The 17582-nt window shown below is 55.0% G+C and overlaps 1 protein-coding gene across 1 annotated transcript in view; it reads left to right on the top strand.

The window, feature by feature from the left end:
• Positions 1 to 12921: 12921 nt before the first annotated feature.
• GRID1 (glutamate ionotropic receptor delta type subunit 1) overlaps positions 12922 to 17582 on the top strand; it is a 701878-nt gene continuing 697217 nt past the window's right edge. Inside the window, exons 1-2 of the mRNA XM_045878237.3 lie at positions 12922 to 13319; positions 15481 to 15636. Coding sequence (XP_045734193.1) covers positions 13241 to 13319; positions 15481 to 15636 — 235 coding nt within the window. The 5' untranslated portion in view covers positions 12922 to 13240. The remainder of the gene's footprint in view (positions 13320 to 15480; positions 15637 to 17582) is intronic.

The following is a 17582-nucleotide window of genomic DNA, read 5'->3' as shown; positions in this document are numbered from 1 at the left end:
CTCTTCTACTCCCCCTGCTTGTGTTCCCTCTCTCGCTGTGTCTCTCTCTGTCAAATAAATAAATAAAATCTTTAAAAAATAAAAGTAAAAAATAAAAATAAAAATAAATAAAATAAAAAAAAAGAGTTGGGCACTTAACCAGCTGAGCCACCCAAGCACCCTCAAATGGAGCTTTTTAAAAAATGTTGCTATTATGTTTATTATTGGTAAGAAATATATCTTATTTTAGCATGATTTATCTTTCAGAACATTTATGTTACTTAAATATACTGGATTGAAATACTATCTAGATAATTCAGTTATGTGTTTCATATTTACATACATTAAAAAGCATTTTAGGGGAACCTGGGTGGCTCAGCGAGTTAAGCATCCAACTCTTGATTTCGGCTCAGGTCATGATCTTGGGGTTGTGGGATCGAGCCCCGTGTCAGACTCTGTGGTCAGTGGGGAGTCAGCTTGAGATTCTCTCTCCCTCTGTCCCTCCCCATGCTGATGTACTCGTTCTCTCTCAAATAAATAAATAAATGTTTAAAAAAACCCCAGCATTTTTTATGATTAAATATAAAAAATTTAAGCAAAATTTTCAAATCAATTTTGAGTAAAACAACCATCACAGAATAGCCGAATTGTACATTTATCTGGAACTTTTTGATCTTCCCAAATGGAAATTATGTATCTATTAGGCAGCTCCCCATCCTCCCTCCCCCCAGCCCCTGGCAACCGTCATTCTACTTTCTGTCCCTATGAATTTGACTCCTCTAGGAAGCTCATTTAAGTGGTATCATATAGTGTTTATCTTTTTGTGACTGGCTTATTCACTTAGCATAATGTCCTTAGGGTTCATCCATGTTGTGCTATGTGTCAGAGTTTCCTTCCATTTTAAGGCTGAATAATATTCCATTTTATGTATATACCACATTTTGTTTATCCGTGTATCTATTGATGGACCTTTGGGTTGCTTCCTCCTTCTGGCTATTGTGAATGCTATGAACACTGATATACAAACATCTCTTTGAGATCTTACTTTCAATTCTTTTAGTTATATACCAGAAGTGGAATTTCTTGATCACATGGTAATCTTTTTTTTTTTAGCCCATATATTGCTAAGATTTTTTAAATTGAGATGTAATTGACATATAACATATTAGTTTCAGGTGTACAGCATAATGATTCGAAATTATCACAGTAAGTCTAGTTAACATCCATCACCACACATAATTACAAAGTTTTTTTCTTGTGTGGTAATTCTGTTTTTTAAAAATTTATTTGAGAGAGAGAGACCATGCAAGCAGGGGGAGGGGCAGAGGGAGAGAAAGAATCTCCAGCAGACTCCCCGCTGAGTGGGAGCCCAACGACATGGGGCTTGATCCCAGGACCCTGAGATCATGACCTGAGCTGAAATCAAGAGTCAGATGCTTAATGGACTGAGCCACCCAGGTGCCCCTGTGGTAATTCTATTTTTAATTTTTGAGGACCTGCCATACTATTTTCCAACGCGCTGCACCTTTTTACATTCCTACCAACATTGCACAAAGGTTCCGATTACTTCACATCCTTGCCAACATGTGTTATTTTTTTGATCCTATGTGTGTGAGGTGCTATCTTCTTGTGGTTTTGATTTGTATTTCCTTAATGACTAAAGCTGTTAAGCATCTTTTCACATGCTTATTGGTCATTTGTATATCTTCTTTGGAGAAATTTAAGGCCTTTTCCCATTATTTATTTATTTTAAAAATTTTTATTTATTTATTTTTTTAAGATTTTATTTATTTATTTGACAGAGAGAGATAGCGAAAGAGGGAACACCAGCAGGGGGAGTGGGAGAGGGAGAAGAAGGCTTCCCACTGAGCAGGGAGCCCAACGTGGGGCTCGATCCCAGGACCCTGGGATTGTGCCCTGAGCCGAAGGCAGAAGCTTAACGACTGAGCCGCCCTTTTCCCATTTTTAAATTAGGTTTTTGTTTTTTTGTTGTTGAGTTGTAAAAGGTTTTAAGCAGGATGTCATAATTCAATATATGGTTTAGAGAGAACTGAGCTTAAAACTTGTGCAGTACCCAGGGTGAGGGAGGATGAGAGCCAGAGCCACCAGCTGCAAGACAGACCCTGTCCACAGTACTCTTCACAAAGGCCTGTCTGGGCCCCCTTCCTGCTCTGGATCTTGGGTGGCCTAGGACGAGGGGCACCCAGGTCATTTCCTTGGATTCTGGGACCTGCTGAGATCCTACCCTTTGAAAGCTTCCAGGGAAGGCTCATAGGAAACCCGGGGTCTCGGTCCTTCCACAAGGCCCACGCAGAGAATGATTTATCATTGGGGCTAGAGGACACCTATCTGCTATTCTGCAGCAGTGGCCCAGCCATGGGGTTGGCCTCTAGAAATAGCAGAAAGTGACACTATGTTGGGACATATAAAGGCAAACTCTCCCATTCCCCTTTCCGATTAACAGATGGTTCAAAGGGCTGTGGAGCCAGACTGCCTGGGTTCAAATCCTACTCTGCCACTTACTAGCTGGGTACGTTACATGACCTTCTAGTATCTCAGTTTCCTCCTCTGCAAAATGGGAATAATTAGCGGACCTCCCTTATTAAAGTTTGGGTGAGGATTAAATGAATTAACATGTGTAAAGTATCAGAACAGTGCCTGGATCATAGTAAATGTTAGCGATTATTGTTATTTTCAGTGAGACTAGGACTGGCTTCCGACCAACAGCCCAGTTGTCCGCTGCTCTCCCTGCCCAGGTCAAGGCGTCTGTACCCCTGAGCCAGGCCCCCTCTTTCCTGTCGCCTCCTGCGGGTTGCAGCCAGGTCTGCTCCCTCGGTCGCCGGCAGGGGGCAGCATTGCACCACGGCTGCCTCTGGGCGGTGCAGTAGGTCCAGCCTGGGAAGTTCGGAGACCCCTCCGTCGGTCTCTGCCGGCTCCGGGCTCCTCTTTTGGCCCGGCGTCCCGCCTCCACCTCCGCGAGGCTCTTGGCTCCCGCGACGAATTTGCTTCTTCCTCTGCCTGTGTGCTACGTGGAGGCGCTCCAGCGTGCTCTTCACCCGGTGCACCAACTCCCCATCTGTGAAATGGAAATAACTGCGCAGTGTCACAGGGTTTGGCCCAGGCCGGGTGCAGAGAAGTGGACAGGAGATGTTTTAACCTCCACCATGGCCTTCCTTAGGGAGTAGGTGGACTGACATCAGGCCCAGTGTTATCTAGCAAGTGCGACAAATTGAGAGGAGGGTGGCCACGAAGGTGTATACATCGGCTTCTGCTTCCGACTGTGGCTGGCTGTGTGGTCCTGAAGAGAGGGCTGATCTGGGCATGAGCGCAGGCCATTCTTGAACCTGCTCAGCGTCTTTGCCTGTGCTTCCGGGAATGCTCCCCTGTTTGTCCTTCTTCTAAGCCAGCTTATGCTTCTCAGAAGTTCTTAGCAGCCTCCTAGGTTCTCAGGGCCTGACATCAGATTCCCTTGGCCCCTGCCAGCCCCCAACAGCAGTCCTGTCCCTGCCTGTGCCAGGCTCAGGGCCTCACACCAGGACTCCTGTCGGCCCTGCCATGGCCCTTAGTGAACCACAGGAGTAGCCTGGCATGAGTAAAGGAAGATCTCAGGTCAATGATTCCCATCTGGAGTCTCAAGGATTCCAGGGGTCTAGCCCTTGGCTGCCCTCCCCCATAATTCCTGGAGGAGCTTGAACACTGGCGGAGGAGACCCCCCTTCACCATCTGTGGTCACATACCTCTAGCAGCTCATCCTCTTTAAGAACCTGGGACAGGAAAAGACCTGTCAAAGAGCCACAAACCGGCAAAGAACACTTAGTGACCCCAATGATGAGGAAATGCACATTAAAACAACTTTGAGACATAACTTTTTACTTGCCAAAAAGAGCAAAACATTAGAAATTAACAATGCCTAGTGTTGTGAGGGCACAGAGAAGCATTTTCATGAATTGTTCATGGAAATGTAAATTGGTTTTACAAAACAGCTTTTGAGAGCAATTTTGGGAGTACGTATTAAGAGATGTAAATTATGCATAAACTTTCTAGGCATTTATCCTAAAAAATAATTGCATAAAAGCTGAATATGTCTGTATAAGTATTTTTACAGTGTCATTGTTTATAATGGTAAAAGTGGGAAAAAATGTCCAACAGCAAGTGACTGGTTAAATAAAGTATGAAGAAAGATCTGTGGAATAGAACTGCAATCAGCCATTAAAAATCACGTTTTCAGAAAACAGTTGCATGGCAGGGGAAGTGCTCATATTAGAATGTTCGTTCACTCATTAATTAATTCATTGATTTAACTAATATTTATTGAACATCTAGACACACCAGACATTATTATAGATACAGAGAATACAATTATAAACGAGGTAGATACTACCCTTCTTCTCATGAGCCTTATCTTCTCTAGGGGAGGAGACAGACAATAAACTAAGCAAAAATTAAATGATTTCAGGTAGTGGTACTTTTGTCTGCTTCTATTTTTTAAAAAAAATCTGAATAGGAAAAAGCACAGGGAGAAATACCAGGATGTCAACAATGGCTATGTTTGGTTGGCGGTATCAGTTAGGGTTTGTGTTACAAATAACTGGAAACTTCACTGCAGTAGCTCAGATAGTTGAAGGCTTAACTGGCTCATGTGTCGGAAGCTGGAAAAGTCTACCATTTTCATCTAGTGGCTCTGCTATCCTGGGGTAAGGCTGTCAGTCCCATGCTGGACTTCTCAAGGTCACAAGATGGCTGCCTGTGTTCTGGATCTCCCATCCACATTCCAGGTTGGAGAGAAGAGGGGGGAAGAGCAAACTCTTTCTCCTCCCGAGGCATTGCCTTTTTATTACCCAGGAGCAGAGCTCCAACCAGTGCTTCATTGGTCAGAAGGAATCACACGGCTGCTCCTAGCTGAAGGAAGGTGCGGAAGAACATGGAGGTGGTGTTACAAGTGATTGTAATATTCTTCTCCATGTTTTCTGGCATTTTCTAAATCAAACCAGACACTAACACAAGCTTTTGCATAGAGAAAAAAAGGGCTTTTTATGTTTTAAGAAATAGGGTAGGGCTGGATTGCTACATGGGACTCAAGAGCAGAGCAAAGGCGACAGCAGCTGGACCCCTGAGGCCTCTCCCCTGATTCCCGGCCCTCTCGGTTTATGGGCCCCCTCAGTGCAGGTCCGTGGCTGCCCAGTGTGGGCTGCTCAGTCCCACTGGCTGCCTTGCTGGCCTGTCCTAGCTCTCCCCACTTGCTGCTCCTCAAGAGGGGTGGGCGTGTGCAGCCTGGGCTGATGCAGGGCTGGGCCCACTGGCCCTTGGGCCTTTCTCGGCAAACAAGCTGGAGTTTGTCCCCCAGCACAGGCCCTGGGGGCCCATGCCAGGCTGACCTGGGTTTGCATCCTGGCTTCCTTACTATGTTCATATCCTGTGGCTGCCCTATCAAATTACCCCATCAGGGCGCCCTCGAACAACAGGAGTTTATTCTGTCATAGTTCTGGAGGCCAGAAGTGTGAAATCTGGCGGGGCCCTGTTCCCTCCAGAGGCTCTGGGGGAGAATTGGTCCCTGTCTCTTCGAGCTCCGGGTGGTTGCTGGCCGTCCCTGGCTTGTGGCTGCATCTGTCCCAACCCCTGCCTCCATGGTCACATCACCTTCCGTCTGTGTGTCTACCTCTGTCTCGCTCTTCTAAAGACATGTGTGATGGCAGCTGGTGTCCATCCAGACAATCCAGGACAATCTCCTCACCTTGAGTCCTTAATTTAAGCACATCTGCAAAGACACTTTTTCCAAAGAAGGTCATATTTACAGGTTCTGAGGATTAGAATGTGGATATCTTTTCAGCCTATCACACCCATTCATCCACTGTCCAATGACTTACTTTACTGCTCTGAGCCTCAGTGATCTCATCTGTAGACTGGGGAGGAGAAGGCCGTTCTAACAGGGTCTTGTGATGGTCACCAACGATATAAGCAGAAGGATTGGGCCTCTCTGTGGTTGAGCACTGCCCCTCCCCTCTGACCTCTGAGGGCTGTTCTCACCTCCTAGGGCAGCTTCTCCCTCCCTCCCTCCCTTTTATCATCCACCTGTCCTGATCCTGGAGACATTTAAAGAGCACCTGGGAGACATACACCCGAGGGCCTCTGATCTGCAGACCCTTGTCCCCATCTCGACCTGTTTCTCCTTCTTGCATTGTGGGCCCCCCTCAGTGCGGTGACGCTGTGCCCAGGCCTGGAATGTGGCAAGTGTTAGATACACAGACACATGCAGGCTCCCTTCCTCCCCTGGGAGCCTCCCCCTGGGGCTTCTGCGCCCTCCTACTCCCTCTCTTGTTTCCCCACCAAAACCCTGGGGCTCTCTATTTTCCAGACGAGTTTCTGGGAAGTTAGGGACCTTGCCCAAGGTTGCACAGCACATTAGCAGTGGATCCAGGGCCTGGGCTATCTCGCCATCTCATCCAGAATAGCACTGGGCAGCCCCTGCTCCAAGCCAAGTCCCCAGGAACATCCCTGGGAGGTAGCACCTTCATCCTTCGGGTTTACAGGGTGCTAAATGCGTCATGACAACCAGACTAGAAAAAAATCAATCACAATTTCATTTCATCTCCAGATAAAAGAAGAGGTTTATAGGCCAGAAAACCTTCCCATGGAAATAGGTGTGTCCATAAGCAGGGTGTTCTGATCTGTTAGGGGTTGTTTCTAGCAGGATGCCTGGGTTGGGGGAAGGGGTTATCTGCCAGATGAACCAGGGCTCCAGGCAGATGCATTTTCCCTAATCCCTGCTCCCCTGGGAAAATGGGGGGCTCAGCTCTGAGAGATAGCAGGCCCAGGTTGGTGGGAGCTGCTGGGCTGTACTTGGCTTAGGATGGGATGAGGTGGGATGGGGTGGGCTCTCACATTCACTTAACAAAGTGGCTGGGGTCTCCACCATGTAGTTCCCAGTCTGCAACCCCGTGTGTAGGTTCACACTTGGGTACCCCATCACAGATGTGGAGAAGGCCAGGTCGGGGGTTTAGGGAACCTCATCTCACCTGCGAACACCTGCAGCCCTATCCCTGGGGAGGACATGTGAATGGCACAGCGTGTCCTTTGCAGAACCAGGGTTGGAGAGTCTCCCGTGAGCTCCTGGTGGCCAGGAAGACAAGGATCTCACTCACCCCTCTGTCTTGACTCTCCATTGCAGATTAGTGCCTTCTGGCTTCCCCAGGATGCTCACTGAAGACACAATGGTTGACACATTTCTGGCCATGGAGCCGCCCCAGGGTGCTGCTCTGTAGAGGTGTGTCTGGGAACCAGTGAGTCTGGTCTCAGTATCTCAAACCAGGACCACTCTGACATTCCACCAACTCCTCCTTCATGTCCTCTCCCCTCTGCATTCCTTATGTGCTTCTCCCTCCACTCTTTCCCTCTTGCTGTTTGCTCTGCTTGCAATGTGTACCTTTTCTGTAACTCAGCTCACGGTCTCAGCTCCACCTGCATGGAGCCCACTGCAGCAGATGGCAGGGGTGGGAGGAGACCTGGGCGGTGGCGGGAGGGACAAGGGGCATCTGTGGAGCTCCATGTTCTGGATCTGAAGCCCTGGACAGTGGCTGATGAAGGGATGGAACCCTGAGTTTGGCTCTGGGGATGGACAGACAGGCCAGGGTGCCATTCCCTGCTGCTTGGTCCTACCTGGGGAATTGGGAGTTCTCACAAATGTAAAAAAGCCCAGGCTTGGGGGCTGGGGAAAGAGGGAACAGCCTCCCCAGTCCTTGTAGCTGGGAAGCAGGGACTCCAACAAGCAACATAGCAGGGGTTTTGTGCTCAGGGAGAGACTCCTTGGGGTGGTGGTTTTCACACCTTAAGACTCTCAGCTGCAGAATGCTTTCCTTACATGAAACGGACCCAGAGCACCCACATGCAAGACATAGGAAGTGGGGTGGCTCTAGAGCCCCAGAGGCCCTGAGCCTCCTCTGAAGAATCTCCTAGATCCAGGCTGGGGAATGCACACCTGGAGGGTCAGTGCTTTGGGGGAGGTTGGGGCTCAGGCTGCCCCCAGGCCTGGGACTAAGATGACAGGCCACAGGGATCCTTCCTGGGAGCCTGCCTTCCTTCCCTTTGTTCTCCCTTGGCAGGTGGTAATGCCTTTGTGCAAACTTCACCCTGCCTCGTCTGATCTTCGGAGGGGCCTAAGGAAAGGACGGACCTTGCTGGCCTCCCAGGGGGCCAAGAGGAACCCTGGATGTCAGTCTGAGAGCCCCAGATGGGCCTGAGCTGGTGTTTGGTTCTGTCACCCGCCCTGCCTGGAGAGCCTGGGTCCAGGGACCAGACCTCTGTGGTCCAGCTTGTTTTTTTTTTGAAGGAAGCAACTTTTCACACAGGTAACTGTTTGGACTACCTTGGTTTGAAGCAGACTGAGCACGCTGACCTGGGTGCCGGTTTCCTGACTGTATAATGGGGATAAAGAGGGGTCCTTATCCTGCAAAAATAAGGTGCTCTATCTGGGGAGGACACACTACGTATGGTTTTCTTCCTCCTCACAGGGCAGGGCTCCAGCAAGCAAAGCCCTCCCCTACCCCGGCTGCCAGCCACGGGTGCCTGTACTTGGTAGTGGGGTGGCGAGGGTACCTGGAAAGGGTGCAGCAGCTGAGTGTGGCGGGGGGGGGGGGCCCACCAGGGGGTCCTTCCCTGGTGGCGCCACTCCCCCACCCTCAACCTCAGGAAAACCAAAGACCAAATGCATAGAAGCCTCAGATAATAGAATGAGTGAGGCAAAAGATTGTCGGCTTGGGAAATTGAAAGTAAAAACCCATGAGGATACCCAAGAGTAAAAATAAAATTAAAAATATGGTAATATAAAAGGAGATCAAATAAAATAAATACAAGCTGAGAAACAGTGAAAATGAGATGAGAGAGGTTGGCAAGAAGGGGCGAGGAAGACAAAGGAGGGATGGACAACTGACATACAACGGGAGAGCCAAAGACGCTATGGAGGGAAAGGGGGAGAAATAAACAATAAATAAAGGTGTTTTTTTTTTAAAGAAAAACCCAGTGGGTTAAGAGGGGCCAGGGTGAGGTTTTCTGAGTTCAGAATCCTGGCAGAGGCAGGGTTTCCTGGAGCCCACGGGTAGGGCCCAGCCTGGAACTCAGGCTGTAGGGCTCCAAGCTTGGCCCTTCTAAGATGCTGGCTGACACCCCCCCCCGCCACCGGGGAGATCACCTCAGGCCTTGGGTTGGCCTCCTCCTAGTGTACTTGGGAGACCTTGTCTTTTGTGCCAAAGCCTGCAGAGAATGGCCAGGCCTTGGTCTTTCTTGCCAGCAATAAGTTTCATGTCGGGCCTAGGCTGAATTGTCTTAGAAACCCCAGGTGGGCTCTATGCTGGAGGGAGAGTGGAAGGCAGTTTTTCAGGGTACAGTATCATGTCTCATCTGGGGGCTCTCTAGGAGGAAACATGAGTGGGGAGGGGCACCTCGGCAGGGGTTGGGCAGCCGTGGATCTACATCGAGCAGGCAGCTTCTCAGGGACTGTGCCAGGGGAAAGGCACCTGGGAGTGTCAGGATTCCAGCCAGCCCTTCCTTTGTACAGTTATTAGCTGGGGTAAGAAAGAAGATGGCTGAGAAGGGGACATCTGCATTTCTGGAATGACAAAGCTTTAAGTTACAATGATCGTGGTTTCCTAGTGGACCACCATGGCCTCTGTCTTGACATTTTGTCTGTAGCTTCAGCAATAAACTGCTGACTTCTAGTAGCATTCCATCTGAGATTCCTGATGGGGCAATTGATCTTTTTGCATCCTTTTTATTTCCTTGTATGCAAAATGGGAATGCCACCTCATAGGTAAGGTGTAGGGTGCCGGGCACAGTGCCCACATGTGGTAAATGCTAAAGAAATGTAATTAGAATCAATATAATGGAAGATCTTTTTAGTAAGAGTAGTCACCTGTATTGGCTGAACTCTGTGCAAAAGGATTTTTTGACTCAGTTTTAATTTCTGTGAACACATCTTTGTGTAGTTAGGAGCAAACCAAGAAGACTGAGTCCTGGGTCTGTCAGCAACTGGCCTGGTGCCTTGGGTGTGACTCACTCCTTTCACTGAGCCTCAGTTTTCCCCTCTGTGAAATGGGTATGCATCACATGACCCAAGCTTGCCAATCTATCTTCTTCAGCCAAGTTATCACAGTAGGGGTGAACTTGCTCATGACTTAGTTGCTTCTCCAGGAGCCTGGTTTTGGGGAGGCAGCTTTTGCAGTCCCAGAGGTTATCAGGACTTAAAGGGACTAGGCTGGCTGGGATCAATAAGTAATTAAGAGTTTGATGAGCCTGATAAAGCCCCATAATAGCCAGTGTCCCTGGAACCTGGCAGTCCCAACCTCAGGTGGCAAAGAAGATTAAAAGTCTTGCCTAGAGGTGGGTGTGCACAGGGGCAAGTGATCTCTGGGCCTGCCTCCCAGCTCCAGGAGAAATGTGACCTGTGCAGAGTTCCCTGTGTGGCCAGGCAAGTGTAACCCAGGCCATTCGAGTCTGGCAGGGAAAGCTGGCTTGGTAGTGTAGGAGTATGAGCACCAGAAGATGAGCATCCGGGGATGGTGAAGAAGATGAGCATCTGTGGGAGATAGAGGGGAAGGGGGGACCGAGGGCAGGAAGGGAGATTGCCCCAGGCCAACAGCTTCCAGGGGATTCCAACTGGAGTCACAACACCCAGGTCCCAAACCAGAGGAACCTCATCATCATCCAAACTAGAAACTGGTAGAAGTCTCTTCAAAACTGTGTGGGTTGGTAGGTTGTTTTCTTAATATTTTGAAGCGGGGGGGCTCTTGAGGAGTTTCCCACTGCAATCATGCTAGCTCTCCCTTAGCACAACATACATCAAGAAAACTTCTAAGTTAGAAGCATCACATACTTTACGAACACACTCCAGAGGCCCAAACAAGTGAGTTTGGTGATCCCTGACCTTATGACTCTTGACCTCAGATTTGAGCCTCTATTGGTGATCAGCTCACTATCTTTCCAAGGTGGAGGCAGTCCCATCAGAACCAAATTGTTACATAATAAAATACATCCTTTGTTTCTCTTCTTTCTATAACTTTTTGGCCAATGAATGGTAGAATTTTGAGAGAATGAGGATGGGGGGATGTTGGAGAGGCTGGGTGGGGCATATTTTATAACTCAAGGCCCTAAAGACAAATTTTCTTGAGGATATGCATTTGTGTGGGCACCACACCCAGCCTCCTGCCCCCATGGTCATTCCTTTTTTCTTGCCCAGGGGCCCCTCCTCTTGGAAGCCACCTTGCCTGCTCATGTGGTTCCCTGCTTTCTCCAACCCAGCTTCTCCTCTTCACCAGGCTGCCCCCACCCAGCTGAGTCAGCTCCATCAGCCACTGCAAGGGTTGCCTCATTGCTCTCCAAGCTTGTACTTGGCCCTCTCTGCACAGCCACCTCCCCCACCTTTCCAAAGTAACATTTGTCAATGACTCCTCCGTGGTTGGCTGCTTGAGAGAGACACACGCATGCACACACACACTAAATTCTTTATCTTCCTGCCTTGGCTGGATAACCAGCATTAAATGCCTGTAGGCCTCTCTTTCTTCTCCCTTGGTAACCCCCACTAAGCTTTTAGAACTGTCACCTCCTCCAGGAAGCCATCCCTGGCTCTTCCTCCCATGCTTGCCCACGCGCATACATGGCTCATTCAGGGTCCTCGCCACATCTTCTAATGATCTGTTTAGGTGTCCACCTCTCCCACTGCGCAGGGAGTTCCAGCCAAGGTCCGTTGCTAAGCCTCTCCAAGTCTCTCACGCCCGGAGCCGGGAACGGCAGGAGCCTTCGCGCTGGCGGACTACCGGGCCGAAGGGCGCTCCCGGGCTTTCTAGAGAGGCCCCTTGCACGAGGATCTGCCAGGCGCGCCCAGACCGAGCTTCCGCGGAATCGGGGTCCGGGAAGGTTCAGTTGTCTCCCGGAAATCTTGAGTGTGCCACGTGGAGCCCAGCCCGTCTGGGACTTGGGGGTGCGGGAGCTGCGCGTCCGGCTTGCCACCTCCTCCCAGGCTTGAGCCCAGACTGGTTAACGCTGCATCTGGTGGTGGCCGGCCGGAGGCATTCGCCAGGCGGCGGAGAGAGCTCGGTTCGGCGCTGGCCGCCAGCAGCGGGCTCTCCGCCCGGGCTCCCGCGTGAAGGCTCCGTGCAGAGTGGGAGTCTGAGTACACCGGCCGCTTGGAAGGCTCCTCACGTCCAGGCGCCGCGGTCACGGCTGCGCCGGTTTCCGGCCATGAATTAGGCTTCAGAGTCCGAGCCTCCTGCCCGACTCCCGGCTGAGCGCTGGGCCCGCGGGGCGGGGGATGGGCTCCTGCCGAGGTCCGCGCGGCTAGCGAGGGTTCGAGCCGCGGCCGAGGCTCTGCTCCGCGACGCTCGGCCGCGTCCGGTCCCCTTTGGCTCCCCTTGCATCCCGGTGCCTGGCTCAGCGCCCCGCCCCGCCTCTCTCTCGGCTACCCCCGGTGCGGCTCCGCTAGGGGCTCTCTGCCCGAGGCGGGGGGCATGGCCCGAGACGCTCGTCGGCTGAGGTCGGCGGAGGCTCCGGGGTCCCCCGAGGGCAGTCGGTGGCCGACCCTTCTCCATCCTCCCGCCCCCGGAGAACGGTGGGCACAAGACCCAGGGCCGCCAAGTCTCTGCGCGCCACAGACTCGGCTGGCCCCCGCTGCCATGCCGGCCCCCGAGTGTCCCCCGGACCGGGAGCGCGGAGCACCGGGCGCCCCCTCCGAGCCGCGAGCGGGCGAGCGCCGCGCGGCGAGGCTGAGGCTCCGCAGTCACGTGGCCGAGAGGAGGGCGGAGGGGAGGGAGGCGGGCAGGGAGGGGAGGGGGAGCGGAGCCGAGGGGGAGGGGGAGGGGAGGGGGCGTCCTCCGCAGTTCGCTCCTCGCTGGGGCTCAGACACACAGCGAGCCCGGAGCCGCCGCGCCGGCCGGGCCACCGCCGCCACCGCCTCCCCCGCCTGCGAAGCCGCCCAAGCCGCGGGAAGAGCCGCCGCCGCCGCCGCGGGCCGCCCCCGCCTCACCGGCCTCGGCTCGGGCTGCCAGCGCCGCCGCAGCCGCAGCCGCCACCGGAGCGGGAGCGGGAGCCCGACCGCGCTGGGCTGGGCTGGGCTGGGGCGGCGCAGGGCGCAGGGGCGGGCGCGCGGGAGAAGACGCACGGGCGGGCTCGGCTCTCCCGGGGAGCGGCCCGGGACTGCACCCGGACCGGCGCCTCCCCGCTCCGCGCTGCCCTCGGCCTCGCCCCGGGCCCGGGCGGATGAGCCGCGCGCCAGGGGGACATGGAAGCGCTGACGCTGTGGCTTCTCCCCTGGATATGCCAGTGCGTGTCGGTGCGGGCCGACTCCATCATCCACATCGGTGAGCGCGGCGGGCGGTCGGGCAGAGGCTGGGCGGGGGCCACAGCGGCGTAGGGGGTGCGCGGCGTCCAAACTTGGCGGTTCCCCGGGCCGAGGGGCTCGGCGGGCGGTGCTCCCCCGAAGGGCCGCGCCGCGCCGCCCCGCGGAGGAGCTGTGCATGGGCCGCGCCGCGCTCCCGCGGGCTCTTCGCCGCTCCCCGGGGCTCCAATCCCTGCGGCCTCTGCCGACACTTAGGGCCGCGGCTGCGGGGAACCCGGGGCTGGACGCGCGTCCAGACCCGCGCCCCCGACTGGGCCGTCGGCGTGCTCGGAGCAGCGGGGGTAGGGGGCGGACACGGCCCTGGGTCTCGCCAAGTTGGCAGGGCAGGATCAAAGAGGCCCGACCGGAACCGTGTGTGAATGTGGGTGGGTGGGTGTTGTCAGCGTGTATCACTGTGTGTGCGCCTGGCACCGTGTTGGTGTCACTGCGAGAGGGCGTTGGGATGTGTGGGTCCATCTGAGCCTGTGTTGGTGCGTGCACGACTGTCAGCCTGTTAGAGTGGACACAGTGTCTGCCTGTTTCCCCGGTGTGTGTCTGTGTATCTCTCGGTATATGTGTGGGTGTTTGTGTATCTGGTTGTGGCGACTGCAGCCCAATCCTGGACAGTCCCAGAGTTTCCCGTGGTCCAAGTCTTGGGGGCTGGCAGACTGTCCAGGTGGTGGGAGCCGGGGGAAGGAGCGTGGGCGGCGGGGGGTGGGGAGGAGTGTGTGTGCGCGCTGAGCGGGAAGAGATGGATGGAGGGAGAGAAGCAGGAGAGAAGATGAGATAGAGGAGAGGAGGAGGGGGCGCGCGGAGGGGGAGTGTGTGGGAGTTGGTGGCAACAGGGGAGGAATCCCAGGAAGTTGGGCTGGGTTGCGGGCCCGAGAGCGGTTGCTTTGGGGGAGCCCCTCTGCAGTCGGCTTTCCGGAAGTTGGGAAAGACCAGCGAGCACAGAGAAACTGGGGGTTGGGAGGTGTGAGAAGGCAGGGATGATGGGACAGGCGGGGCGGGGGTTTGGGGGTGGGGAGGGGTGGTGAGTGACTAGGCCTGGGCTTGGTGAGCTGCAACGCCCCCCGCAGTGGCCGGGCGCCAAACCTGCTTCCCACTCGGGGGGAGGGGGGCTCGGGTCTCGCGGTCAGCATTGCGGCTCTGGGTGTAACGTGGCACCGGGGCCTCCCTCCTCCCGCCCAGTCCCGAGCTCGGGGATCATCGGGCCCAGCTCCGGGACCATGGGGACCCTCGGGGCCTGGCGCGGATGAGGGAAGACTCCTGAGTTGCCCAGGCTGCGGCGGGGCCAGGCTCTGGCGAATCGCACCGTTCTCCGCTGAAAGCGCAGAGTCGGCCAAGGCAGTGCTAAGCGCGTAAAGGGCCAGCCGGAGGCTGCCCTGGAGATAGATGTTCGCGGTTCTAGAAGGCCCTTTCAAGAGCGGTATCTTATGAGCTCCTCAACTCTGCTGGGTCTGAAGGCAAGGGTTCTAGGGTACAGTTCCCTTTTCTCCCACATATACCGCAGGAAGAAGAAGTGGGGAGGGATGGAGAGCAGGAGCTGGTGCTCAGGGAGCCAGGCTGGGACTGACCTGCTGGTCTTCCAAAGCCCCTGTGTAAAGAAGCCCCCAGGTGCAGCAAACTCACTGGGGACCTGCTTGCTCAGCTTCTCTCAAAGGGGGAATCTCAGGGCAGAAGGAAGTCATCATTCCATCTTGGGATTGGGACCAGGGACATTGCCCTGCAGGGGAACTTTCTGGCTCCTGCGATGGGATTCATGGGGCCATATCCGGGCATTTGGGTGTTGCCTGAGGCCGCCCCAGCTTGGCTCAGTCCGTTGTGTGGGGTATGGCCCAGGACATGAGGTGGCTTGGTTGCAAGACACGTGTGTGACCTGGTGGCAGCATGTGCCATGTGCATGTGTAACTCATGTCAACTGTGTGCACATGGCTCTGTGTGTGGGGGACACATTCCTGTTCTGGTTGACGGAAGAAAGCCTTACTCTATCCTGTCAAGCTGAAACCCTAGTCTGAAACTCCCATCAGACAACCAGCTAACCTGCTAGCACCATGACCTGAGGGCCAAGACGGGGGTGCGGGTGGGGGTGGGGTGGGGAGGGAGAGCTCTTTCGGCCAGGTCTGACCCTTCCTCTCCTCCAGGTGCCATCTTCGAGGAGAACGCGGCCAAGGACGACAGGGTGTTCCAGCTGGCCGTATCCGACCTGAGCCTCAACGATGACATCCTGCAGAGCGAGAAGATCACCTACTCCATCAAGGTCATCGAGGCCAACAACCCGTTCCAGGCGGTGCAGGAAGGTGAGCGGCCTCGGCGCGCAGGCCTCACAGGGCCGCGGCCTGCCAGGAGGCGTGGAGACCCACGGGGTTGCGACGGGCTCGGCCGCCGGGAGCCCCTTGTGCTCCTGGGCAGCCGCGGTCCCACGCACGGTGCGCGCGTCCTCCCCGACCCCCTGAGCGGTGGCGCGGGGAGTGCTCTGCTCGGGGGAGCTGGAGCCGAGAGCTTGTGAGCGCGGCGAGCTGGGCTCCTTGCCGGGCGTGTCGCGGGCTTGAGCGGTTCTCCTCCGGCTCGGTGGGTGCGTCTGTGTGCCCCGCGCTGCCCGCGCAGGCGTGTGTGGCTCAGGGCGTCTTTGTTTCTTGGGTGTTTGCGGGTGGGCGTGTCTGCGTGCCGGGTACCTGCGTGGGTGCACCGCCCCTGACCTCCAGGGGCCGGGGTCTTCCTAGTCCCCAAGCGACGAGCGCCTGGCGCGCGAGCCCGAGGTCTCCCCTCTCCGCAGCACAACCCGATACGCGCCGCATTTGGCGCCCCGCGGCCACTCAGTGCCTCGGCCCCGCGTGTCTCTGCCGTGCTCCTCCTCCCGGCTTGGAGGAGCCGGTTTCTTTCTCGTTGTCCCTGCCGCGGGCGGAGGCGCTGTCGCCTGGGCCAGAGGTGGGCGCTGTTTGACCAGGAAAGGAGAGAAGTTGGGCCGGGCTGGCTTCGGGGAATCCTAGTCTGAGCCTGTGAGGCCGGCAGCCTCTGCCTCGGGTCGGACCCGCCGGCGGGGGGCAACAGGTGCTCCGCGCGGGCGTTCGCCACAGCGGCAGCCTCTGTTGTCCCTTTGTCACTCTTTGCCTTCCCTGTCACCTGGCTCGAGGCTGGGTTCTGGAACCCGAGTTCCTCCCGCATACTGCCAGCCACCTTCCTGGTTAGGGCCCAACGCTCTTTCCACACTCCTGGCATCTGCCTAGCCCAGGTACCTTTTCCTCTCCTCTGCCTTGCTCCCCATATCCGTGGGTTGACTCAGAGGCCCTTGCCCTGGAGTGTGAGGATAGGAGGCATAGCTGGTGGCAGGGGTTGCAGGGATTCCTGCCAGGAGGGACTGACAGCACAGTGGGTATAGGGAGGAAGTGGGCTGGCTCAGGGTTCCAGGCCAGCTCCCCCATCCCCCACCCCCCACCTCCATTGCCCCAGTCACTGAGCCCAGAGTCCTTCTGCTGCCTTTGGGTTATATGCTGGCTGCTGGGCCCTTGGGTACGGGCGAGGGTAGGGTGATTCGGTGAAGTCTCTGATCTGTGTCCAGAAGACCAGCGTTCTTTCTGGGGAGAGCCTTGTGCTAGAAGAAGGTCTTTGGCAGTCTTCTATTCTTGGGTGCCGCAGAGGAGCGGAAGCCCCAGCTGTGAGCCCTGAAGGCCCAAGGTGCGTGTACAGACCTAGAGTCCTGGGTGTGCTTTTGGAGTAGCTGCGAGTGGGTGAGGCTGCTGTTTCCTATCATGGGGACTGCTGCTTCTAGCCTGGGCAGATGTCCATTGTCCAATGTCCATTGAGGTATGGGGAATCCCTGTCCTTTGGTGTCTGAGTAGCCTACCAGCAGTCCCTGCCCCCACATGGCCCACCCCTGGACTGCTTTTCTGTGTGCTTGCCTCACACTTCCTTGCAAGTGCTTGGTGTGGGCTCCAGCCACGGAGAGGGGGGCCTTAGGGCGGAATGATCCTACCTGGGATGGGAATGGGGGGTGACACCGACTGACCCAGTTACATATCACAATTTTGACAGTGCCCCTGCTCCTTTGACACTGTTTCCACACATTTGTCTCTGTGGACAGTCATTCTTTGTGCTTGGGAGTTGAGGACACAGGTGGACACGTGCGTTTCTTGTGCTCAGGGGCTCACAGCGTGCTGGGGACCCTGCCTGTGTTTTCCCCATGCCGTTTCAGCTCTTCCACATCCCCTGTTGACATACCTTGCGTCCTTTGGCTTCCCCTCTGCCC

This window comes from Mirounga angustirostris, unplaced genomic scaffold, assembly GCF_029215605.1.
Source record: "Mirounga angustirostris isolate CCGP_5_RB_7025 unplaced genomic scaffold, mMirAng1.0.hap1 SCAF_6, whole genome shotgun sequence".
In the NCBI taxonomy this organism is placed as follows: domain Eukaryota; kingdom Metazoa; phylum Chordata; class Mammalia; order Carnivora; family Phocidae; genus Mirounga; species Mirounga angustirostris.
This window is presented reverse-complemented; position numbering and strand designations above follow the sequence as displayed.